The sequence below is a fragment of the Chionomys nivalis genome, chromosome 4 (assembly GCF_950005125.1).
Source record: "Chionomys nivalis chromosome 4, mChiNiv1.1, whole genome shotgun sequence".
Classification (NCBI taxonomy): domain Eukaryota; kingdom Metazoa; phylum Chordata; class Mammalia; order Rodentia; family Cricetidae; genus Chionomys; species Chionomys nivalis.
In genome coordinates, this window is record NC_080089.1 from 65,532,993 (window position 1) to 65,558,853 (window position 25,861).

The window sequence follows — 25,861 nt, forward strand, 5'->3', positions numbered from 1 at the left end:
GTCTCTACCCTCAGTGCAGCAGACCCAAGCACAGTCAGTTCCTGGCTGTCGCACAAGCCCAGGCTGGCCAGACAGGCACATTCCAGCCTTATCTTGAGCATTAGCAGGTCTAGGCTTCCCTCAGAAGCAGAGGGAGAAACCCACTTTTGTCCCAACATGTCAGGACACAGGACAGCCAAAGGACAGCCTGTCTCCCTCGGGCCACCTGCTAACACCCTGTTTTCCCAATTCTGAGTCTCTGCCAGGGGCTGGGCCTGACTGGCATTGTTCTAATACCAAGCAGGGCTCTGCCTGGGACCCAAGGCCTCTGCTTGGTGGCCCCGTCTTAGTGGAGACCCAGGGACATTGTCTGAAAGCCAGCCAGATGTAGCCAAGATTACTGTGACCACAAGGACAACAGGTGCCCTCCCTATTAGCTTGGCATCTTCCGCATGGCAGCCTTTGCCTCTCTAGAGCCATCTGATGACCCGTGCGTTCCCGCTGTGGCTGTCAGCTCCTGCATGACCAATATGGCTATCTTGTTCATCAGATGACTGGATTGGACTTGAGAGTGGGTACAGGACACAAAGATGAACAAGGGCCTCTTCCTTTTCCACCGGGAGCCAGCAAATATTGAAAGAGGGCGTTTGCCTGCCCTTTCTCTCAGAAAGCCTCCCTGTGCTGAACTTAACATCCTTTGTCCTAACACTCCTTAAGGACAGGACTCCTGGGTAAACCTTTTCCCAGCCCAGATGCACAGTGGGTACTCTACACACAAAGCTCAGCGCAGGTGCATCATCCCGACACTCTGCCAGACATCCACCCCATTTCTCTGAGGCTACTGTCTGCTTTGGAAGGGATTTCCCCCGTGGATCTCAGATACCAGCAAGAATCAAAGTACGTCAGTCAAAATTCCTTTCCTAGGCCGGGCAGTGGTGGCGCAGGCCTTTAATCCCAGCGTTTGGGAGGCAGAGGCAGGAGGATCTCTGTGAGTTTGAGGCCAGCCTGGTCTACAAGAGCTAGTTCCAGGACAGGCTCCAAAAGCTACGGAGAAACCTTGTCTCGAAAAACCAAAAAAAAAAAAAAAAAAAAAATTCCTTTCCTCTCCAACCCAGGAATTCTCTAAGGAGGATGGAGCTGAGCTTAGGACTTGCTACCGGCTGGATGTCAGACCAAGCCTTTCCAGGCTGGATGTGTGGGTGGGTGTGGGTGTGAGAGAGGCACTTTTGCTCATTCAGAGGCAACCATTAATCCCAGCACTCGGGAGGCAGAGGCAGGCAGATCTCTGTGAGTTTGAGGCCAGCCTGGAAACCAAACAAACAAACAAAAATCAGAGGCAACCATTTTTAAGCCTTCTTGTACTTAAGAAACATTTTTTTTTTCCTTTTCAAGTACATACTACAAGGCAGGAAAGGTGGCACACACATGTAAAACTAGCCCTGTGGAGGCTGAGACAGAAAGATTGCCATGGTTTGAGACTAGCCTGGGCTACATGGCATGACCTGTTTTTTTTTAAAAAAAAAAAATTACTAAAACAAAGAAAAAGCACAAAGGACATTGCATAGCCTGGTGGGTAATTTAGGGATGGGAGGTGCTTTGCCTAGATGGAGTCTTGTTGGTCCCACAGCAGCCCACCCTTATTAGACCACTGGCTTTTGCAGAAGACCCGCCCATCTGCAGATGCCACCCCTCCTTCATGTGGCCAGTATAAGGGACATCGCCAGGACCAAGAGTGCAGTGGCTTTGAGAGAAGGACCTGGTGTGAGCTGAGGGTTGGTGGAAGCCGTGTGTCTATGAAGTAGGTCTGAAGAGGCACCATGGATGGAGAGTCTAGGTGAATAACAGAGTCAAGAGTTTTACCAGGGGCAACGACTCCCTCAGAGTGTCCCTCAGGGACCGCGAGGGTGATTGAAGTGACAGGCTGGAGAAGAGAGGGGTAAAGTGCTCCAAAGACCTAACGGTTTACAGACATTAAGCCTGGAGTGACTCTGCCATAAGGAAGGAAAGGAACTATTTGAGCATATTTGATTGGTCTAGTATCACAATTATGTAAAGAGTTCTTTACAAATAATAGAAAATCCCAATAGAACAATTAGAGAAACAGTTCAAATTAGCAATAAATATAGGAAAATGTGTTCATTCTAGTTATTTATTTTTTTTACATTTAATATGCATATAGTGAGCTTCAGGCCACAAAATGAGACCTTACCTAAAAAAAAAAAAAAGTTTATGTAGAAGCTGTCCCCCCATAAAAATATTAAAATAGAAAGAATGTATGTTGAGATTTGTGTATAGGGATAATTATAATGGTGTTATTAATGATATTCAAATTGAAATGGGAAGTAGGGTAAAGAGGTTCCTGTCTGTACTCGCAGGAGACATTGGGAATTCAACCTTAGCTATATGAGCTGCTATGGTTATAGTAGGGAAATGTTCACAGTCTGTTGTTAATAGATGATAAGGCTAAGCGTGATGGCACATACCTAGAGTTTCAGCACCTGAAAGGCTGAGGAAGGAAGAGTTAAGAAAACAACCTTGACTGAATAGCCAGCTCCTGTCACCAGCAACACACACACACACACACACACACACACACACACACACACACACACATACGACTCTGAAATTGCATATACAGCATCATCTCCCCTCTATCAAGAGCTGGCTTGGTGGGGCAGGCCTGTAGTTCTAGCTACTCAGGAGGGAGATTGCAAGTACAAGGCCTGCCCGGGCTGTAAAGTTGAGTAGCAAGAGAAAGAAAAAAAAAATGGAATAAAAAAGAATATGTACTGAAAACTGAAATTTCAACAGAGCAATCCCCAAATGATATCATCTCATTTCAGGAAGATAAGATGAAGGGAAAGATTTGGCTTCCTCCTCCTCTCCCTCCTCCTTTTTAAAATAATGGACATGCGGGCCAGCATGTTGGCTCAGCGGATAGATGCACTTGCTACCAAGCTTGGTGACTTGAGTTTGATCCCTGGAGCCCACAAGGAGAAAGCTGCCAGCTACAAACTGGCCTCTGACTTCCACATGTACACAGATATACTAAATAAGTGTAATTTTTAGAGATAATGAACATGATCTCTCTTTTATAAACTTGAAAAATCAAGAATGTTTTATTTTTTAAAAAATAATTTATTTATTCTTATTTTATGTGCATTGGTGTTTTATCTACATGTATGCCTGTGTGAGGGTGTCAGATCTTGGAGTTACAGACAGTTGTGAGCTGCCATGTGGGAGCTGGGAATTGAACCTGGGTCCTCTGCAACAACAGTCAGTGCTCTTAATCATTGAGACATCTCTCCAGCCACAAATATTTTTTTTTATTCTTTTCATTTTTTTGGTGTGTGTGTGTGTGTGTGTGTTTTGAGACAGGATTCTCAGTTGCTTTGGAGCCTGTCCTGGAACTAGCTCTTGTAGACCAGGTTGGCCTCGAACTCACAGAAATCTGCCTGCCTCTGCCTCTTGAGTGCTAGGATTAAAGGCGTGCACCACCACTGCCTGGCTAAATGTTTTCTTTTTCTTTTTTTAATAATTCTGACAGTGAAGTGCCCTGCAACATCCTGGGCTGAATGGGGAAACAAGGCCTTCACCACACTGCCTGCCTCTCCATCCACTTTATATTAAGTGTTCTTTCTTTCTTTCTTTCTTTCTTTCTTTCTTTCTTTCTTTCTTTCTTTCTTTCTTTCTTTCTTTCTTTCTTTTGTCCCTTCCTTCCTTCCTTCCTTCCGTTCCTTCCTTCTTTCTTTTTTCATTAAGGATTTTTATAATAATAATTTATTGACTTTTATTTTGTTTGCATTGGTGTTTTACCTGCATGTATGCCTGTGTGAGGGTCAGATCTTAGAGTTACAGATTGTTAGCTGCCAGGTAGGTGCTCGGAATTGGACTCAGGTCCTCGGGAAGAGCAGTCAGTGCTCTTAACCACTGAGCCATCTCTCAAGCCCCTATATTAAGCATTTCTACATTTGCTGGCTACATACTCATGTTGTACCTTGTGCTGGCTTGACCCTATGAAATGGCAGTCCGTACTCTCTTGACTCTTTAGGGCTCATTGAGAGCTGAGGGCTGGGATGAATTTCCAGGTCATTTTTAGAGAAGTTTTTCTGTGGTTAGAATGTTCTTGTTTTCCTGGGCTTATCTTCATAGACAGCACATGGGTGTCTCGGAGTGCCTGAGATCTGCTCTGCCAGCCTGAAGCTCTGGTCTTGAAATTGAAGTGGCAAACATGATCAGAGTCATGATTTAAACCTAGATGCAGTCTTTGGATTGTGTTTCTCGCTGATACATACTCGTGATGCATTAACTTGCATCAGAGAATCTTAACAAGAGAAGATGGGACGGGATAGAGACCTGAAAGAGAGATTTTTGGTCCAGCGCTGTATTTTCTGATGACAAATCTAAAGCCCCAAGAGATAACACAGTTTGGAATCGGGTGGTAGGACCAGGACCCCTAACCCTGCGTTTTGTTCACACCTGGCCTTCGCCATTCGCAGCCCTTGATGTTGAGAAGAGATGGCGGCCAAATGATGGTGAGGAATCAAATTGTGAATAAAAAATTCTCAGAAATTCTGGGAAACAGCCCCTGCCTCTAAGTTGCTAACAGTTGAGTATACCAGAATACAGTTGCAACCAGAATCCCTCAGCCTATAACCCCAGCATAAGGGAAGTGGAGGCAAAAAAGAGTGATAAGTTCCAGGTAGCCTGTGTTAAATAATAAGAATCCCCTGGGCGTTAACATTCAGTGTGCTGGGTTGGGGATATAGAGGGATGTGCTAGCAATAACAACAAAAGCCAAAACCAACTAAACAAACAAAAGCTCCAAATCTCCAGAAGATAGTGAGAACACACACATTCACACCTATCCAGTGTGAGTTTGGGGAAAGCAGAAAGACGTGTATCTAAGTAGTTTCTCTATTTGCCCAGTGTTTGCCTAGGCTTGTTACTAAATTTTTTTTTAAGTCATTAAACTGTGAACATATTCCTCAGCAAAGAGGTCGGGTTAGCTCTGGAGTCCCTTGTCACCTTTATGAATTATAGAAGGAACTGAAAGATTCACCAGAGTTGCCTGCATGCGACGGGAGAGTCTGCAGGTTGGGATGGAAGTATTTGAGAAGATGAACCATTTCAGCCTATACTGAGGGATAGGCTAACAGCAACAGGAGAAGCATCCTGGGTTTTCCATCTTTGCGGTCTTTTCCTTTCTGTAAATGTTTCTTTTTTTCTTTCTTTCTTTCTTTCTTTCTTTCTTTCTTTCTTTCTTTCTTTCTTTTTGTTTTTTGTTTTTCGAGACAGGGTTTCTCTGTAGCTTTGGTGCCTCTCCTGGAACTAGCTCTTGTAGACCAGGCTGGCCTCGAACTCCCAGAGATCCGCCTGCCTCTGCCTCCCGAGTGCTGGGATTAAAGGCATGTGCCACCACTGCCCGGCTGTTTCTTTCTTTTTAATATTGTTCATTTATTTATGGTGTGGGCAGCATGCTGCAGCACACATGTGGATCTCAGTAGACAACTTGGCAGAAGTTGGTTCTTCTTCCATCAAGGAGGTTCCCTCTGGAGATGAAACTCAGATCATCAGGTTTGGTGCTTTAACCCACCGAGCCATCTTGTCGACCTGTCATCCTTCTCTGCTTTGCAGCTCAAGCTCCTGTTTAAGGATCTGTTCTGTATGGGCTAGTCTCTAAATGCTAAGGGAAGTTTGAGTGTGCTGAGCTGCATGTTCAATGCAAACACTTCCCTGTGTAGTTCAGTCTAACTTGGACTGAACCTACTTTATTTTAGGAGGTGTTTGTGCACCCTGTGCATTTGACAACAGCGTGAGATTTTGCTTAGGTCTCAAAATCGTCCCCGTCCCTCAGCTCCACTTGGCTCTGCTCAACAATTCCTTCCTTTTTGTGCTTTAGGAACTTTTTTTTTTCCTCACAGGAAAAAGAAAAAAAGACAGAGGAAGGAAGTCAGTCTTCAGGGCCAGAGAATTAAATGAGTTAACCTCTGAAAACGGCTGCCACAGACCAGCACAGAACAGCACCTGGGACTGGGGACTGGGATATTTGTGGGTCAGGCTTCAGTTCTCTGGAAACTCCTAATTCCTGATCCTTATCTTACATTTTTCTTCAAAAAGATTTTTTTAAAAAATACTTATTTCCATGTATGTACATGTGAGTATATATGTCCACACAGGCCAGAAGAAGGCATTAGTTCCCGTGGACCTCAGGTTACAGGTAGCTGGAACCTGCCCAGTGTGGATGGCAGGAACCAAACTTGGGTCTACCAGGGGAGCAGTATTCCCTTTCACCTGCTGAGCTGGGCTCTTTCTCCAGCCCCACGTTTCTTACTCTCCACCCTAAGTCTGCCCTGATGAGTATGGTTCTTAAAAGACAAGATGGTTTTGCAAAGCTTTCGTGTGTTCTACTTCTGTTTTATTTTCATTTGCATCTTGAAACACCCTTGGGATCATCTAAATTCATGCTTCCGTGTTTTAAGAAGTACTTCTCAAACTGGGTTCCCTGGAGCTTTGGGGGCTTCATAAAACCTTTTTGTATATAGTGTTCTGTCTTCATGTGTGCCTACACACCAGAAGAGGGTACCAGATCTCATTATAGATGTTGTGAGCCACCATGTACTTTTTGGGAATTGAACTTAGGACCTCTGGAAAAGCAGCCAGTGCTCTTAACCACTGAGCCATCTCTCCAGCTCCTCCACAGAACCCTTAAAGGCTGGTCTTCATAGGTATGGGAGTGGTAGATAGGTGGGCTCAGAGTGTTTCTCCTACCAAAGAAACATGGCCTCTTATCTGTTTTACCTATTGGGCTTCTATGACGTTTTTTCCTGAGAGAGGCATCTCCACCCCCAAACAAATGCGAAAGTCATGGTCAAGAGCCTAGAAATGCCAAAGTCATGTGCCAGGGAGGGGAAAACATTCCTCAGATAGCAGAAAGACTCTTTGAATGACTACAGGCCCTCTTCTATCTGTAGGTTCCTTCTTGGCTGCTGTTTCTGTTGCTCCTGATCCTCCACCTGCTGTGGGTGCTTCCTGCTTCTTTTCTTGTTCCTGACTCAGGGCCCACCTGGCTTTGGGCAAAGCGCTGCTCCCTCCCCCCTCTCTCACCTGCTTCCTGCTCTGACTTCTGACAACACTGTGTTTCTTTACTCCCCTACTCTTCCTGCCTTGGAGACCAGTGTCCTGAAGCATTTTCTGTCTTCCTGGAGATGCTGCTCTTCAGTGACCATGGTAGTCCTTACAGCACTATTTGAAGCTCAGGTTGGGATTCATCAGGGTTAAATGAGGTTTCTGAACCCACTGGGATTGGGAAATGGAGGTGCGGTGATCCAGGTAGCAGGAACAGTGGTTCGCACACATGGAAGCCTGGCTTACATGTGCTTTCAGATTCCTTTCATTCACGTTACAATGTGGTAAGACTAGAATATTCCTGCCTATGTTACATACAAAGAAACTGGGGTTGATACTTGTATGATTTGCTAAAGACAATAAAACCAGAACTATACCCTGACTCTTTTGACTCTTCTGGATTTGGGTGATTGTAATTTATGAATTTGCATGTATGAGATTAGAAACAGGTTGGTGGCTAAGACAATGGGGGAATACACACACACACACACACACACCGCACACAATTTTTGCAGTCCTGGTCATTGAACCCTGGGCCTTGTGCATGCCAAATAAGCAGTCTCTCACTGACTCATAGAGAGCCTCAGCCTAAAGAGTTGGGAGTAGCTTGGCTGGAGGATGGTTATGCTGGAAACAGTTGGGAGATAAAAAAGGGCAGTTAGGGCAGCCACAGAGAACCAACATCGGAACCTAGCCATGTAGAGTGTAGAGAGGCCTTAGAGACACCATCCCCAAAGTGGTTGTGCACCCCTGAGAATTAGGCTAATCCAGTTCCTGGGTTCTGTGGATTTGACCTGCTCCTGCCTTTGACTGAAGGTTCTTTTCCCACTGTTGGGCTGCATCTTGAGTTTCTAAGCATTATCCTTGCCCTATGGCACTGAAAACCTGCAGGGTAATTCCAGAGGAACTGTGGTTCATTGTTCTCTGGATGGGAAAAGGAACTACATTGGTGGCTCTGGGGAAGCAGGCAGAGGAACCTTGAGCCTGGGAGCTCTTCCTAATCTTCTCTCTCTCTGGCTCAGGCCCGTTATTCTCTGCTGATCTGTCTCCTTTTCATCTTGATAAACTTCTTGAACTCACTTCATGGACACCTGAGAGTTGGCTGAGAAAGGGAATGAGTTAGACCTGCAGTTCATTCATAGGATCCTACAAAACCTCCAGCACCCGGCCCCTGGGAGTTGACAGAGCAAGTCTGGCTGGCAGAGAGAAGGGGTGGGTGGGCAGTTAGCCTTGATGTGGGCATAACTTAAGGGGCCAGTTGCTTTTTTTTTTTTTTGCCAGTTACTTTTTGAGAATTTAACATCATCAATAAAACCTAGTTTTTGTTTTTGTTTGTTTGTTTGTTTTTTGGCTTTTCGAGACAGGGTTTCTCTGTAGCTTTGGAGCCTGTCCTGGAACTAGCTCTCGTAGACCAGGCTGGCCTCAAACTCACAGAGATCCGTCTGCTTCTGCCTCCCGAGTGCTGGGATTCAAGGCATGCGCCCCCACCGTCCGGCCCTCCTGTGGTTTATTTAAATTATTTTAAAAATCATCTGTCTTTTATTTTCTCCAAGTGCTGGCCGTGTTAGACAAATTGGTGTTAAAATGCTGCTCCACAAGGCTGGAGATTGTAGTTCAACAACAGAGTGTGTGCTTAGCATGAGTGAGGCCCTGGGTTTGATCCTGCGTATTGCAGAACAAACCTTTCTCCTGGGATGGGCCCTCTCCTGACTGCTGGGCATTCCGTTGCAGGGAAGTTACCTTGAGAACCCTGATGCTGGAATCAGAAGACTAGGACTGTGTTTATACTACTTTACCCAACTGTCCTTATCCTTAGTATTCTTTAGAAATTATATTTATTTATGTATTGCTGTACTTTGTGTGTGTGTGTGTGTGTGTGTGTGTGTACAACAGCACTGCATTCATGGAGATAGCCTGCAGGAATTGGTTCTTTCCGTCATTTGGATCTTAGGGATCCAGCTCAGCTCATCAAGCTTGGTGGCAAATGAATGAAAGATGAGGACATGACTGCTCCAAGGTGTAGTTGAGAAGGTTTACTGTAGATATGAGGGAGAGTATAGGCAGAGGAGTCCAGAAGGGTCATTCGGCCTGCACAGCAAACACTTTATCCATTGAACCATCTTGCCAGCTCTAGAAAATGGAACCAAGATTGTGTCTTTGTGTGTGTGTGTGCATATATATGTATTTATGTATATTGTATATATATATATATATATATATATTATTGTGTGTGTGTGTAAATGGCTGTAGAATTTACCTTTAAAGAGAATGGCTGCATGTGTAACAGTATCCACATGGCTTTATTACTCTATCTCATGGTATGATATTTGGGTCATTTGGGGATTATTCTCTCTTGGCAGCGAAGAATTTGAGAGGGTTGAGTCAGCCTTTTCCGTGCAGTGTCGGGTTTTGGGGTTGGGACATTACCAAACCCTGAACCACTATCTAAAAATATATCATGGGGTTCCTAGGCAGATCACAGGGGAACCCTTGTGAGGTGCAACCAGGCCTAGGCAAGTTCTGGAACCAGGCCTATCTGCTAGTGATCCTAACAGGTGCTGAGTGTTTGGGGAGCTGAGCCCTCTGCCCAGGTAGAGGGGTCTGCTCCTGACACAATGGCAGGAGAGTGTCTTGGCCGAGCATGGACTGTGCCCTGTGTCTTGTGGATTTACTGCCCCTTGATAAAGCCTCCTACACGCCTCATACCAGCTTTAGGCACCAACTTCCCCCTGCCAACTCCGTGGTCCTTTCCTCTGGATGGTCACGTCCTTTCATAGATATTGTGGTTTTCCAAACATTCCTGGAAGTTGCGTGGAGCAGGCCTTACCACACACACCCCACCTCGGAAAGGGAAGAAATTGAGGACAAAGGAGTTAAATAGGCTGCTTGGAGTCGTGATCAGTTAACAGAGAGGCCCTGACTAGAATCCAGGACTTGCAGCACCAGCTCAGAGAATCGAAGGGGAAGCCTTCGATTCTGTCCACAGTGAACTTTCTGACAGGAGGTATTCTCGAGTCTCTGAGTTAGTATCGGCATAATCCAAGGCTTGGGAGTCTGCTTGCTCCCCGCATCTTACCCTGAGTGGCTGTCCTAAGGCAGGGGAGCCCTTGCCATTTGTCCTTCACCCCCATATCCTAACTTGGTTGCTTATGTGGGGACCTCAGCTTCTGGCTGCAAAGGCTTCTTGGGGAGCAAAGGCCTGCGGTTGTCACTGTCTTCACCTGCTTTTGAGTCTACAGGTGCCTTCTGATGGGCATCATGCTACCACCGCAGAGTCTTCTGTGCATGTGCAGTGGCCATGGAGTAGTTCACTGTGCATGTTAAACCTAGGATAGGTGTCTGTCGATCTGTCTCACTCCATCCCCACTCTACACACACACATATACACACAGAGAGGTATATTGTTTTTTAAGAATTTCAATGGCCAGGATATTGCTCAGTGATATAGTGCATACTTTGCATGTATGAGTTTGTGGATTCAATTCCCAGCATCTCCACTCTTTAGCCAGGTATGGTGGCACACACCTTTAAATCCCAGCACTCGGAAGGTAGAGGCAGGCAGATCTCTGTGAGTTCAAAGTCAGCCTGGTTTACAGAGCAAGTTCCGGGACAGCCAAGGCTACATAGATAAACCCTGACTCAAAAAACCAAAGAAAAAATTTTCATATATGTATTTTCCCCTTCTTCTCCCTCTAACTCCTCCCATTCCCCAGACTCCCTTTCAGATTTATGGCCTCTAATTCTTTAAACACGTACTGTTCGTCAACATATTGACCACAGTTTGCATAAAGCCAGAAGACATGAAACGGCTGTTAACCTCTTCTATACAGCACATTGACTTTGCTGATGCCAACAAGGCGGTAGAAACAAACCTTTCCTGGGGGCTCCTGAAAACCAACGTAACTGTCTTGCTTTGTAGATTTCCTATCACAGAGTTATGTCCACGTCCCCCTAACAGAACCTTATGGTCCTTTTCCATCTCATTTCCTCTGTCTCCTTGAATAGTACAGGGTTAAAGAAGGCCTCCCAGGGAACGTGACATCAAGAAGGCTAGCCAGTGATAGCAGTGACCCTAGTGGGGTTCTTTATCTGCATAGGAGAGCTGTTCTAAGCCATGGTTCCCAGCACAGCTACCTAAGAAATTTACACAGGGGCAGGGGACAGGAGTGCATGCTTGTAATCCCAGCAATGGGGAGGCTAGGGCAGGGCCACCTTGAGTTCAAGGCCTGCCTGAATTACATGGTAAGGCTCTATATCATAAAAGCAAAACCAGAAAGACAAAAAATTAAATATCTTCATCTCCAGGCCATAGCCCAGAGCTAACTCAGAGACTCTAGACTTGAAATCTCGATCTCCTTCGTTAAAAATTCCCCAGAGTGTTCTAGAATGCTGCCAGGTTGACACCTACTGCTCTGAAAGAGTCAACTAATTGTTTTAGAATAGAAGTATTTGCACATCTGGAAGGTGTGCACTGGAATCAGGGCAAAGGGCACTTTTAAAATGACACCAATCCCCTGGCCATGCATTCCAGACCATCTGAAGCAGTGACTTCCAGTTCTTTCCACGCCAGCTGTTCCTGCTGATGGTGAGCCAGTGTACAAATGTTTCCTCTACAGCCGTCTCATAGTGAATCATGACTCCCCTTTCAGGTCAGGAAACGGATGCTCAGAGCTGGTAGTGACCTGAGTGACCCATATGACCACATAAAGAAGGCCCTGAAGCAGGTCTGTCTAACCTTGAGACCCGTCCCAGTTGCCCGAACCCCACCCATTGCATCATTGGCCTAGTGGAAAGTTTTTCTACTCTTCCTGAAACAGTCAAAAGCAAGGGGGCCCTTCCTGAGAGAAGAGAGGCTTCAGGATGCCTGGGGTTGCCAGTATTTGGTTCCATCCTCGTTACCCACTCTCTGAGTGCCTCCCTTTGGAGGGAGGAAGAATGGGTCTGCCCTGCTCCTTCTTCTCACTCTTATCCTGAAGAAACCAAGAGCCAAAAGCAAATACTCACTTTCTGAGAACTTGAGGAATTTTTTAGTCATGTGACAGAAAGCCATGTCCATTCCCTTCATAAGACCAAAGAGATGCTACATCAAGGTGACCTGGAGCCTTTAGCTTTACTTTACTATATCGCATTTGTACCTTCCCAGTTCATGGCAGAGTCAGTGCAGCCTGAAGCTGGGAACTGGGGGATTCGGGTGTCAAACCTAACCCTGTACCACCACCAGCATGCATACAACTTAAAATCCTTGAGTTCCATTTTCTCCATCAATCAACTCACTCAGGATTGTGGGTTGACACTTACAGGAACTCTGAAATACCAGGCCTGCCAGCACCTCTTGCAGCACCAGAAGGAGAGGAATATGCTGCCCCAGTGCTGACCTAAAGCTTTGTTAAGTGTTTGCTGGCACCCACTCAGGAACCTTCTGTCCCCAAGACCTAGAGTGGCCCCAAGTGGCCATCTGTGTTAGAAATCACATTGAATATGTATACTCTGGCCTTCCTCCACCTGCATGAGCTCCTAGTGTGTGGACAGCTCAGAGCCAATACTTGGAGTCTGGAGAGCTGAAACATTAGTTAGTGGATAGTATAAGGTGAATTGGCTCCAAGCCTAGTTCCTATGGTCCTCTTCTCCCCAGGGCCCCTCTGCACCTGTTGTCTCTGCCTTTGTTCCCTGTTATTTACCAACCAGCACGGGACACATGCTCACAGCGTTGAGTGAAAGGCAAAGGTGGAGAGATGAGCAAGTTTGCTTTTGATGACATCTCTTAAGTGCTGGTCGTAGGAGGCTGTTTATCTGTTGGCTGTCTGCTTGCTTGCTTGGCCAGTTTATTTAGAAGACCATCTCTTTAAAGATTATTCTAAGAGCAGAATACTGTAGATGCAATGTCATTTTCCGAGGCTGGGACAAATACCCAGTTTCTCAAAACTGTAACTTTTATACCAGCTCCACTGAGAGAGTGCATCTGGGCTCTGGATCCAGTGGGCCCCTTACTAAGCCAAGAAGCAGCATAATAAACCTTCCTGAGTTACCTAAGCAATGTGTGTTATACCCAAATCACAGAGTCCCCCAAAACCAACTAGAAGACCGAGTCCTATTTGTTAAAGCAAAGAGCCTTTATTCAAGCTTAAGCTTGGACTCTCGGTCTGTCTGACGCAGCGCTTGAGAGCAGAGTCCAAGCTTGGTTTCGGGGAAACTCCATGATCTGGGTATAATGTGTACTTGAGGGGAGGTGGGGGAACATAGAGCAATGTAGAAGGTGAGAAGGAGGACCTCGGAGGGTAAGGAGGAGATACTAGCAATCCCCAGGGATTTAGATCTGTCCCTGCTCATGGCTGAATTGAGATGAAGAAGGATGGACTGCCCTCAGAGCACTCAGGGAGGCTGGCTCAGGGTGCTTTGGCTCTCTGGCATAGACACCATTTCATGGTCTCCATCTTAAAGAGCCTGAGCAGGGTCCTGTCTCCTGAGAAGCTTTGTGAGCAGCTGGCTTTGATGTCTGGTTTTGTTATTCATTCTGTCATGAGTCGCTTGACCTCTCCTTACGCCCCAGTTTCCAAATTTTACCACTCCCTGTTCACACTGTGATGATGATTGACTCTGCCAAGTGGTCTTCACTCCAACCCCCATCCCAGTCAGGATTCTTACAACCCAGCCTGTTTATGGATGTAGTGACTTTAGGTGGCAGTTTAGACTTGGCTTCTAGCTGAGGCTTCTCAAGGACAAGGTTAACCAAGTTGGTGCTTTCCAGGGTCTTGGTGATCACCTTTGTATACCAGCAGCAAGGGTAACATCCCTTCCTAGTAAGATGTCAAGGTCTCACAGCAATAGAAGGGGACTCCCAATCCCTTGTCCTATCTCAGTCACTGCATGTCAGTCAGGCAGGGCCACTGATACATACGCCTTTCTGTCTTGGTAGAAGAATCTGGTGATTGTTTGGTAGTTGACCATGAGGGTAACTTCTCCAGGGGCTGCACCTTAATTGTGTGGGTCCGTGTCCCCACAGCGGCCAGTTTGCCATCGTGAAGAAGTGCCGGGAGAAGAGCACAGGGCTAGAGTATGCGGCCAAGTTCATCAAGAAGAGGCAGAGCCGGGCCAGCCGTCGGGGCGTGTGCCGGGAGGAAATCGAGAGGGAGGTGAGCATCCTGCGGCAGGTGCTGCACCCCAACATCATCACGCTGCACGACGTCTATGAGAACCGCACCGACGTGGTGCTCATCCTCGAGCTGTGAGTGGGGCACCAGGACCCATGGTCGGGGGAGGGGGATGTAGGGTGGGCAGCCGAGATAGGTCAGGGTGGTGGAAGCTCCGGCCACAGGCCCCAGGACTAACCTCAGCCCAGAGAAGATACAGTTAGTGGTAGGCAGTTTCCCTCTGCCTCAGTTGTCCCATCTTCCTCCTAAAATGGGGCCAAAGGAGGGGGTGAGCTTCCCAAGTGGCAAGGATAGCGAGTAAAAGCCTGACTCTTATTTTCATTGGATCTTGAAGGTCACAGAAACCAGTGATTCTGGCTTATTTCTTGGCCAGAGGAGCATTTATGAGGGCGAGAAGGAGCAGAGGGTACTTGGGTAGCAGATACTGTCAGAACATATGTCTGAAGAGAAGAAGAATGAGCATCCTTTCAACTCTCCCGAAACCCTTCTCTAGCCCTTCCCTGGGGAAATCCGCTACACTGGCACTCTGTTCAATACTCGCGCTATTACAGGGGTCGCTATTATTTACCCACTAAACCACCTCACTGGCCAGTAGCTACTGTTTAAAGAGCCCAGCTATACCCTGCGTTCGCAAGGTGTCTTGTATTGGTCATCTTGCTCAGTCCTGCCTTTAGTGAGTCTTCTAAACTCAGGTTATTTTATATTCACCCTGCTTACCTTATCTCACCCTCATAGTGATACAACCACAGAGACTGTTAGTATTTTTATTTTACAGACCAGAGCACCAAGAAGTCAGCATTCTATAGTGGGGAAGAGCAAGGCTGAGACTTCCATCCAAATGGCTTATGTAGGCAGCCGTGTACATAAGGTGGTACAGCCTTGTGATGGCCTTGCTGGGAAGGACTTCACAGTGGCTGGTGAACTTTAGTTAGGTGACACCAAGACTCCAGCTTGGTTGTCTCCTCTGATGTCCTCCTGAGTGGGCTTGGTGGGTAGTAGAGTCCGAGTCAGGCTATGGCACAAGTAACAACAGCCTTATCCAGCCAATTCGCAAGACCCCTGGTAAGAGGATTCTGAGCATCAAAAGCATGTAGTACACTTCTGCTAATCAGCACAACAGTGGAGTGTTTGTCCCAGAAATTCTTGATTTTGTGACTGTGGGCAAGTCATCTGTGAACCAGGAAGTCTCCTTAGCCTGCCTCCAGATGGAGTGGACCGCTTGACATTTCAGATTGCTCTAATTCGAGACTTACCTGCATGTTGGCAAGATATAAATTCATCTAGAGAAGGAAATTTGCATCCTCTCACTTTTGATTCTCGCATCATCGACCTCAGCGTCTAACTGCAGAGAATTGCCCATGCTTTTGCCTTCTCTAGGGCCCAGGGTCCTCTGTGTTTCAGCCATGGACCCCTTTGCAAAATGAAATAGTTACTGTCTGTGCCTCCCTGACCCAGACAGGAGCCTGATGACACCTTCCTCTGCCTCCAGGATGTTCAGACACAGGGACACTCCACATGGCATGCACTAAGGATAAGTGTCGCTGGTTAGCATCCTGAGTCCCAGCAGATAGTGACAAGCCTGTCTTCCTGGGAAGGCTGGAGTCACTTCTTTTTTTTTTTTGGTTTTTCGAGACAGAGTTTCTCTGTGGTTTTTTTTGGAGCCTGTCCTGGAACTAGCTCTTGTAGACCAGGCTGGTCTCGAACTCACAGAGATCTGCCTGCCTCTGCCTCCCAAGTGCTGGGATTAAAGGCGTGCGCCACCACCGCCCGGCTTGGAGTCACTTCTTTAAAGCTCTATTTATTATCATCCACCCCCACCCCAAACTGCAAGGAAACACATCTATAATCCTCCAGTCCAAACACAGCTACTGTGTTTCTCTGTGGTTCCTCCCAATCTTTATCACTTTGTATATAATTTTACAATTTCCTGTTCTACTTTTTCTCTCCAACAAAATCCCATGTATAGCTTTTCCCATTTAACTAGCTGTGTCACGTTTCATTAAACTACACACCAGTGTTTCTCTATTGCTGGACATTTGCTATAATTTTCCAGCTGTTACCCATTCCCCTTTTCTTTTGAGTTAGTCATTTCAGCTGACTCTCTAGGCCTGGAGGATTAAGTTAACGGTGGGCAGGTATAGGCTCTTGGTGACTTCACTCCCAAAGGATGCAGGGACAGGGCAGTGTTTCTGTTTGTCTTCAGCCTTGGTGGCTATGGGTCATTTGTTGAAAAATACGCCTCTTTCATTATTCATCTTTATAGTTAAAGATCAGTATCTTGTCATTTTAATCTGTGTTTCTTTAACTGCTGGGAAGATGATCTCCCTCTGTTTGTGGAACCCCAGCATTTGGGGTATAAGATGTTTCTGCCCTATCTCTAGTTCTCCCAGCCAGGGCTCACGATCAGCCAGTACTGATATATAGTCATCTTGTGAGTGCAGGTGAACCATGGGTAATGTCAGTTCCCACATAGTTGCTCCCCGACTTGCTATGCTGTTGAGTTCTAGCTGTCCACAGCTTCTGTCTCCTCCTTTACTTCTAGGCTGCCTTGTTGTGCTTGTGATGTCTGACTGAGGAAAACTAAGGGTTAGTTTCTTAAGGGAGAAGGACTTCTGGGAGGGGGAGAACTTCCTGGGGAGGACGAAGACTTCCTAGGGGAGGAGGAAGACTTCCTAGGGGAGGAGGAACTGACATCCTAGGGGAGGAATTCTAAAAGTTTTTGTTTGGACTTGATGACTCTTGTTGGGCAGTGCAGAAGTTTTTGGCATTTGGGTCCTCACTGAAGAGTAGGTTTGCCCAGTGGCTGGACATAAGTATTATTGTCCACCTGTTCACTTTCAGAACTGGCTTATTTATTCAGCAGTGATTTTCTCATGCGGCATCTCACTAATATAGTTCAGGCTGCTCTAGACCTCATGACACTCCTGGCTCAGCCTATCAAGTGCTGGGTTGACAGATGTATGGGCTGATAGATGTGTGTGGCCAGATGTGTATAATGTGTGTGTGTACATGCATGTATTCAGTATATGTATACATGTGTGTGCATGCACCTCTGTGTATGGCAGTCAGAGGAGGACATCCAGTGTCCTGCAGTACCATTCTCTGCCTTATTTCCTTGAAACAGGGTCTCTCCCTGAAACTGGAGCTGGGCTGGCCATCAGTAGACCCCACTGAACCTCCTGTTCCTGCCTCCCACACTGCTAGGTTTACAGATGTGCATGACTACCCAGCCTTTTACATGGGTGCTGAGCATTTGAACTCGGGTCCTCATGTTTGCAGAACAATCGCTCTTACCCAGTGAGCCATCTCCCCAGCCCCTCACTCGCACTTTTGATGGGTACTGTTTCCCACGCCTTCTTTAGCAGCTGTTGTCTGGTATGGTGCTTCCTTTCATTTCTGCTGAAGGAGCCAGTGCTAGAAGACATGCCGAGCCCTGATCCCCGCTCCTTTCAGCTGTCTTTATCCCTTCCATGGCTGCAGAAGCACCTGCTTCTGGTCATGGCAGTTGAAGGGAGGATTAGGAAGGATTTTGTGTCTGTGAAGTTGACTTCTGCATAGCGCTAAGACTACATTCAGAATCTCAGTATGAACTCATGTCCTATGTGGAGAATGTTCCTTTACAGCTCTAAATGCTGGGTCCTCCTGGACTCCAGGATGGCAGCAGGTGATGCCCTGCCAAGTGCTCCTAAGTGGTGCTGATGTTTCCTAGTTTCCTAGGCCCAGCAGCTGTGGCAACATTGTTTGTCCGTCATTGCTTGTGCAGGTCGTTTATATACATGTCACCAGAGCGCTCTGGACAGCATTCACCAGGTGTACCAACCGCAGGGGAGAAGGGGTCGACCCTGAGAACACTGTAACAGAGGACAACCATACCTTAGCCTTCGCTTTGCATATTAAAGCTGGAGAGATTTGATTTGGGGTGTGAGCTGAAAGAAGCTTGGAAGGAGCCGGGCGGTGGTGGTGCAGGCCTTTAATCCCAGCACTGGGGAGGCAGGGACAGGCAGATCTCTTTGAGTTTGAGGCTAGCCCCTTTCAAAGAAGAAGAAAAGGAGAAAGAAGAGGAGAAAGAGGAGGAGGAGGAGGAAGAGGAGAAAGAGGAGGAGGAGGAGGAAGAAGAGGAGGAGGAGGAAGAGGAGGAGGAGGAGGAAGAAGAAGAGGAGGAGGAGGAGGAGGAGAGAAGAAGAGGAGGAGGAGGAAGAGGAGGAGGAGGAGGAGGAAGAAGAGGAGGAGGAGGAGGAGGAGGAGGAGGAGGAGGCGGCAGCAACAACATCTTGGAAAAGAGGTGGGAAATGGCCCAGGACAAAGGTCTCAGACCTGAAAAACTTTTGGGTAAAAACTATGTTGCCAGGTTTCTAGTGACTTTGATGTGTCCTGAGTAACTTGGGCTTCATGCTGTGGAGAAAGCTAGGTGAAGGGGGCCTGGGGTGCCCTTGAACTCAGGCGGTCTGGCCTTGAATCCTAGTTCTGTCGATTATTAGCTGTGTGACCCGGGACAAGTCACTTGCTCTCTTTGGCCTTCAGTTTCCCAGATGACCACTGGGGATAGAGAAGTAATCTGCATCCCTCCGGGTGGGTGTGAGGGCCAACTGAGAGAATGTAGGAATGGTGAACTTTAAACTGTTTTGAGACCTCCTTCAGCGCTGCAACTCTGTAGTGAGACTGCACCTAGTGTTTACTTCAGGAACTTCTCAAGGGCCTCCCAGCACTGATTCAACCTTGTGTCAGGAGTCCTCCCAGCCTGAGGTGCCCGGAGACAGCTTTTCTCATTCTTTTTTTTTTTTTTTTTTGGTTTTTCGAGACAGGGTTTCTCCGTGACTTTGGAGCCTGTCCTGGAACTAGCTCTTATAGACCAGGCTGGTCTCGAACTCACAGATATCCGCCTGCCTCTACCTCCCAAGTGCTGGGATTAAAGGCGTGCGCCACCATCGCCCGGCCCAGCTTTTCTCATTCTTGTTTCAAGAAAAAAAAGCTGATGTCCGGGAACTTACGCACTGCCCACCCCAAGGTTAAGGTTGTGAAAGGACTGGACCCCCACCCTAGCCTGGGGAAAGTGGCCCTCAAGTGACCCTTGCAGCAACTCTGAGGTTGCCTTCCCCAAGTCAGAGTGAGGATGGGATGCTGGATGATGTCACCATGAGACACAGAAAAATGCTGTGCTAGATTCCTCCCTAACAACCACTTGCGCTCCTCGCGCTGAGCAGGGAGTTCCTGTGACTTGGACGGCATGTTTGCTCCATGAGTATTTGTGTCCCCTCTCCTTGACTTAAACACAAGCCCTGTTTCTGTGGTAAAAATACCCCCACAAAAGCAACTTGACGGAGGACGGGTTGACTTTGGCTCTTGTTTTGAGGGTGCAGTCCATCCTGGCTGGAAAGGCATGCTGGTCACATCACAGCCACTATCACAAATCAGAGAATGGCGCATAGCTTGCTTCTCTTTTTCAATCAGTCCAAGAGAATTGAATATTGACCACATGTAATTCTAAATGTTTTAGTAGCCACATTAAGTAAAAACTAATAGGTGAACTAATTTTAATTATAATTTTTTATTCACCCCAACACATACTGACTTTAATATGTAGCCAGTGTGAGTTATTAATGAGTATTATATGTTGCATATATTATATATATAATGAGTAATATATATTAATTCCTAGTCTGCATAAGCTGATGTGGATTTGACACTTAGAGCACATCTGCTTGCACTGGTTAAAGTGAACAGCAGAGGCAGGCGGATCTCTGTGAGTCTGAAAACAGCGTAGTCTACAGAGTGAGTTCTAGGCCAGTCAGAGCTACAAACCAAGACCCAGACTTAAAAAACAAAACAAGCAAACAAAAGCCAGTGTTTTGGGAGAGCACATCTAAGTTAGTCACAGGAGGGGTTCAAGGTGATTCATTCTGGGGCGAATTCCACTTTAGTTAAACGGGAACGTCACACAAACACCAGGGTTTTAAAGTGGGTGTGTGGTAGGCATAGTATAGACATTTCTATCCCAAAAGAGCAAATTCAGGGGAAAAATGAGTGACAGGCCTTGAGTCAGTGTAAGACCCCACAGCTTCAGAATCACCTTGGCATAATATTTTGCCCTTCAGGCTGCCAGGAAACACAGGTCCCTCATAATGGCTTTGGGTAACCCTGCCCTTGTTTTTGCTGGGAGCAGCCCACACCATAGCCCTCACAGGTTGGAGCTGCCTGGCTGAACAGTACACGCACCTGTGGGTCTCAGGGCACCCCCATTCCCATGGCCTGCTGGGTATTACTGTAGTGGGTGCTCTGTGCTTTCGCCTCCACCCACACCACAGTTCCCTTTCCACCAAACACTGTGGCAGCCTTTGAAATCCAGGTGGAAGAAGCCACACCCCCCACAGCTTTGCTTGGCACCCAGCAAGCTCTTCAGGAGCCAGTGGGAGCCACACCTGGTGTGACTGATGAGCAGGCGTGAGAGCCCAGGAAGCAAAGGCCTCCACAGGAGCCAGTGCTAGGCAGCGCAGGGCTCTTCCTTTGAGAGGGTTCTGTCCTCTGGGCCCTGACTGTGGCCTTGATGGGAGTGGAGCTCTTTCCCTATATGAAGTCTAAGATGGCTTGAAATCATTATCTCTTTGTCTTGGACAATAGGCCCTTTGTACAGCTGACTAATCGCCCTCATTGTCTTGATGAATAACACCTGGCCAGCCTCCTTTAGCCTCCTGAGCCACACAAATCTCCTTATCAAGCCGTCCTCGGCCACACCTGTGCTCTCTCCTCCTCAGAGTTTTCTCCTTTGTTTCTTCCCAGTAGGAATAGGCTGAAAAAATTCAAACTTTTGTGTTTTCCTTGTTTATTTTATCTAGCAATTCTGTTTAAAAATACTTCTCTTTGGGCCAGTGAGATTGCTCAATGAATAAGGGTGCCAGCCACCAAGTCCGATGACCCGAGTTTGATCCCTGGGTCCCATACGGTGGGAGGGGAGAACCACCTCCTTCAAGTTGTACACATACACACACATACATGCACACACACACACACAACACACACACACGCATGCACGCACACACACACTACATGCATAGATACCCAGAGACAGACACACAGAAATACACACTACATTTTTAACATTCGTCCTCTTCCTTTACATTTCACTGTGTTAAGAGGAACCAGACAACCTCATCAGCACTGTGCCTAGACATTTTCCCAGCCAGATATCCAGTCTCATCACTCACAAGTTCCACCTTCTGTTAGACACTAGCACATGAACAAAATTTGTTGGGGGATACTCAGTCACACTGTGAACCCCGAGTTTGCATTTGTGTTAAATAAAAGTAACCTTGGGTCAAGAGGCTGAGTTAGCAGCTAGCTGACAGAAATAATCATAGAGCATCAGAGGCATCAGGGAGAGAGACACACAGGAAGTAGTAGGGAGGGATTTGGAGTGACGCTGCTCTTTCTGGTTTAGCAAAGCAGAAGCACAAGTGTTTTGGAGACACCAGCAAGAAAAGAAGACTAGCTAGTTGTCACCCAGCCTCTCTGAGCTAGCAGGTTTTCAGTCTCAAATCTTATTTATAATTAGAGTGATAGAGATTTAATTAGGGCTACCTTTAATGGCAGTGACAGGGCCAGTGCCTGCAGGAACAGAATTCCTGCAGGCTGCAGCCTGAGTGGCCAGGTTCTGCTAGAGAAGCAGATGGGTAACTGTGGAGTTGCGATTACTGTTGAGTAGATTAAGGCACAGCCACTGTGCCAAAGCAAAAACAACAAAAATTCAGTGAAATTTCTCTGCTATTTTATTACAAGAATGGTCGGTTTCTCTTCCATTGACTGATGGCACATTCCTCGATGTCAGCCACAATCCTCAGAATGACGGTCCCTTCTGCATTTATCAACATCCCGTTCAGAACCACTCTGATACTTTCAGGACGCTGAGGCTCCCCTCCTCCCATTCTCAGCCTTCCCCTCCCCAGATCTGCTCTCTGCAGTTCATTGATGACATTGAAGCTGTAGTCCAGCGTGCATTCCACAGCTCCTCTGGCCTCTGCTGCCTCTTGCTTACTTCTGAAACCACTTCCATATTTTTAGTGTTTGTTTGGTCATAATATCACCCCACTCAATACAAACGTCCTAAATTAAGTTCTTTGAGCAGCTATATAGCAAAATACCACTGGTGGCTTTATCAAAACAAATTTATTTCATACACTTCTCGAGGCTGGGAAATTCAAGATCAAGGCAGCTGGAGACTTGTCTGGGAGAACTTGTTTCTTAGACAGTGGGCTTCCTGGGTAACTGAAAGGTTTATGGGTTCATGGGAAACACTGGGGCAGGTTGTCCTTTTGGGTAGGAGATTTATTAGAAGAATTATTAGGGCCATAGATCGACAGGTAGACATGCTAAGAGTTTTGAAGAGAGTTTAGGCCCATAAATGCTAAGTAATCTCTTTTGTAGGTTTCAGAGGGGACAGGGTGAACCCATACTATGTAGTTGACATAACTGCCCATAGTATATGCTTGCAATCTCTGATTCCTTGGTAGTAGGGGAAGGGGAAAGGTTTGGTTCTTTAATTATTTTGTGTGTCCAGCATACAGGGTGTGGTGCCTGAAGCTTCTGATTGCTTCGGGAACTTATAAAGCTTCTCTCAGGGAAGTGAGGATTATAGACACACAGGCAGCCATGGCGGGGCACCTGTTGTTTCTTTTATGGCTGCTGCCTAAACCTCCCAGTTAGGACCTCAGCAACGGCAGGTTCTTTATTTCATCTCAATTCACTTTTGCTTCATTTTGTCTTTGTCTTTTTTGAGTTAAAGTCTTATCTTTATTCCTGGCTGGTCTGGAAGTGACTCTATAGACTGGGCTGGCCTCAAGTTTGTGACAACTCAAGTGCTTGAAACTATGGGTGTGTAATTTTAATTATTGCACACACCACACTTCACACAATATTTGTAAGTTACAGAAGAGCTAAGTAAAGGAAACATGGTATATGGCATCCTTCTATGTAGCAAGAATCCACCAGAGTCTGGGAGAGAGAGGTTCAAAAGAATTATTTAGATATATAATAGGGCCAGCACTCACTGATACACGACAGTTTAGACACTGCAGTAGTTACTATACAGTTATTCTGCCCAGGGGGAAAGAGCATAGACAATAAGCCTCCTGCTCTGAGCAAGAGACAAAGCCCCCCCCCCCCCAGGTTTATCAGTTGTCACAGAGCTGATGCCCGAAGGCTATCGGCAGAATGAGTTCAACCTCTTGCTCCTACGTGCGTGTGTCCACAAATGCACACACATTCAGCGCAGTGTGTAAAGGGTCAGTATGAACGCAGAATACTCTAAGAGATCAGACGCTGGGCCTGGTTATCTCCACATGGCAGAACCAAGAGCAGGGGAAATCACGCTTCCCTGAGTCCAGGACAGTTAGGAATTTGTTACTTGGTGATCTTCAGGGCAAAGGCACATTGGTGCCCATGACAGTGATGGGATGGTGTGCCATGCTGTAATCTGGTTTCTCCTTTCATAAATCTAGAGGGGAGTGTGTCATTCATTGGTCTGGTGAGGGAAATGAATTCTCAGGAGATAATTTTTATTAACACAGATAATCCATTCATCACTCTCTGCCTTCTGGGTATGCGGGGAGAGGGTATTGGTTCACATGGACAAACAAGTTAGCAAGTCGGGAGCTGGGAAGACGGCTCAGCAAGTAAAGGTGCCAAGCCTGACAGCCCAAGTTTAGTCCCTGAAACAAACACAATCGGAAGGAGAGAACTGACTCCAGCAAGTTGTCCTCTGACTTCTGCCTGTGGACCATGGCATGTGTTCCCCACCCTCACCAACTAACTAGCTAACTAGATGCCGGGTCATTCTGCCTTAGCATTTATACCCAAAATGGAGTAACTGAGGATGAACTGGGCTCTGTAGAAAATGTAATTCAGTGCAGGGTACAGCCTGTTCTTTGCAGGGAAAGGATAATACCTGGAATTAATGACTGACCTGGGCCTAGAGCACTAACAGAGGTCTTTCTGGGAACACGCTAATAGTGATTCTTGACTGCGAGGTTCAACAGAAAGAATACAGAAACAAAGCCAGTATTCGGTGATGATTAGACCAAGGTTAGTTCCATGCCGGGCGAGGGGGATTCTATTTTCCAGAGAATCTAGGTTAAGTGTAGGACCTGCACCCATCTACCAGGCCTCTTGGCATACAAAACTAACTGGGCCTGGCCCTCCCCACTGGTGTCTTCCAGAGTGTCCGGAGGAGAACTGTTCGATTTCCTGGCCCAGAAGGAGTCGTTGAGTGAGGAGGAGGCCACCAGCTTCATTAAGCAGATTCTGGATGGGGTGAACTACCTTCACACGAAGAAAATTGCCCACTTTGATCTCAAGGTCAGTAAGGGGAATAAAGCAAATACGTTTCTAAGAAGAAGGGACTCTGTCCCCTTGTCATCCATAGCAAGGGTCCAGTTCTCAGAGGCTCCCTCTTGTAATGGTCAACCTAAAACCCTGACCTTGGGTGCAATATGGCCTGTTGCAAGTATCCACCTGTTTGACTTCTCCTCTCAGGTCTTCTGCACATGGGAGCAGACACAAGATGCTCTTTGATCAACTAGAAACACTGTCCCTTCCAGGGAATAGATGAGGCATGATTCAAAACAAAACAAAACCAGCAACAAGAAACTTGAAACAAAACCCATTTCACAAGAGGAAATGGACTGACAAGGATGAGCTAAGTCATGAGTGGGCAGAACCAGCAGGGTTTGCAGAATTGCAGTGTGGCCTTCTGTCTCCTCACCAGGGCCATTGGCTGCCTGCTCCTACCTCACCCCAAACCAGAGCCATAAGACTGCTTCCAGGGCCCACTGATCATTTGTGGTTACAGCTGTTCAGGGTCAAGAAAGTTCATCATGACCACATGTAACTGCATAGAGTATGACTGTGGTCAAGGCAGGATTGGCTTCCTGAGTAACTGAGCTCAGGCACATGCACTGATGGTCTTTGCAGGTAGCTGACTCATGGAGGTCCCTTCCACGCATGTACAGACTCCTGCTTACGGGAGGACACCTACCCCCTGTTAGTCATTATTTCCTTATTTGCTTTTGAGTCATGGTCTTTTGTAGCCTAGGCTGGCTTTGAACTCTTGAGTCCCCTGCCTCTGCTTCCCACGTGCTGGGCTTACACGAATGCATCGCCACACCTGGCTGTCTATCCAGTGTTCTCTGCAGAAAGTCCAGTGCTCTTTTTTGTCCTGGCCTCCGTGCCTCTTTCCTAAGGAGATCAATCATTCTAAGAGTTGTGACAGAGGGAAGCTCTGGGGAGGCTGGGGAGCCTGAAGAGCTGACCTCCAACTCATCCTGAAGTTATCAGAGAGGGCTGCATAGAAAAGCAATTCTAAAGAATTAACGGGTTTGCAGAGGGATGGACTGTGTACATCACAGTGACCACACAATTCATTCAGTGGAGTGCAGAAGAGGGAATGTGTACATGTGTTATCACAGTGACTGCACAATTCACTCAGTGGAGTACAGAAGAGGGAGTGTGTACGTGTGTATCACAGTGACCACACAATTCATTCTATGGAGTGCAGAAGAGGGAGTGTGTCCCTGACTGGGGAAGAGGCCAGGAAGAGGGCAAGAGGCAGGTAAGAGATG

General features: G+C 46.9%; 1 protein-coding gene across 2 annotated transcripts in view; it reads left to right on the forward strand.

Annotated features, from left to right (window-relative positions):
- The window catches only part of Dapk2 (death associated protein kinase 2), a 121,819-nt gene that overhangs the window by 53,996 nt on the left and 41,962 nt on the right, over positions 1-25,861 (forward strand). For both annotated transcript variants that reach the window (XM_057767032.1, XM_057767031.1), the window contains exons 3-4: positions 14,108-14,329; positions 24,461-24,599. In XM_057767032.1, the coding sequence (XP_057623015.1) occupies positions 14,108-14,329; positions 24,461-24,599 (361 nt within the window). The remainder of the gene's footprint in view (positions 1-14,107; positions 14,330-24,460; positions 24,600-25,861) is intronic.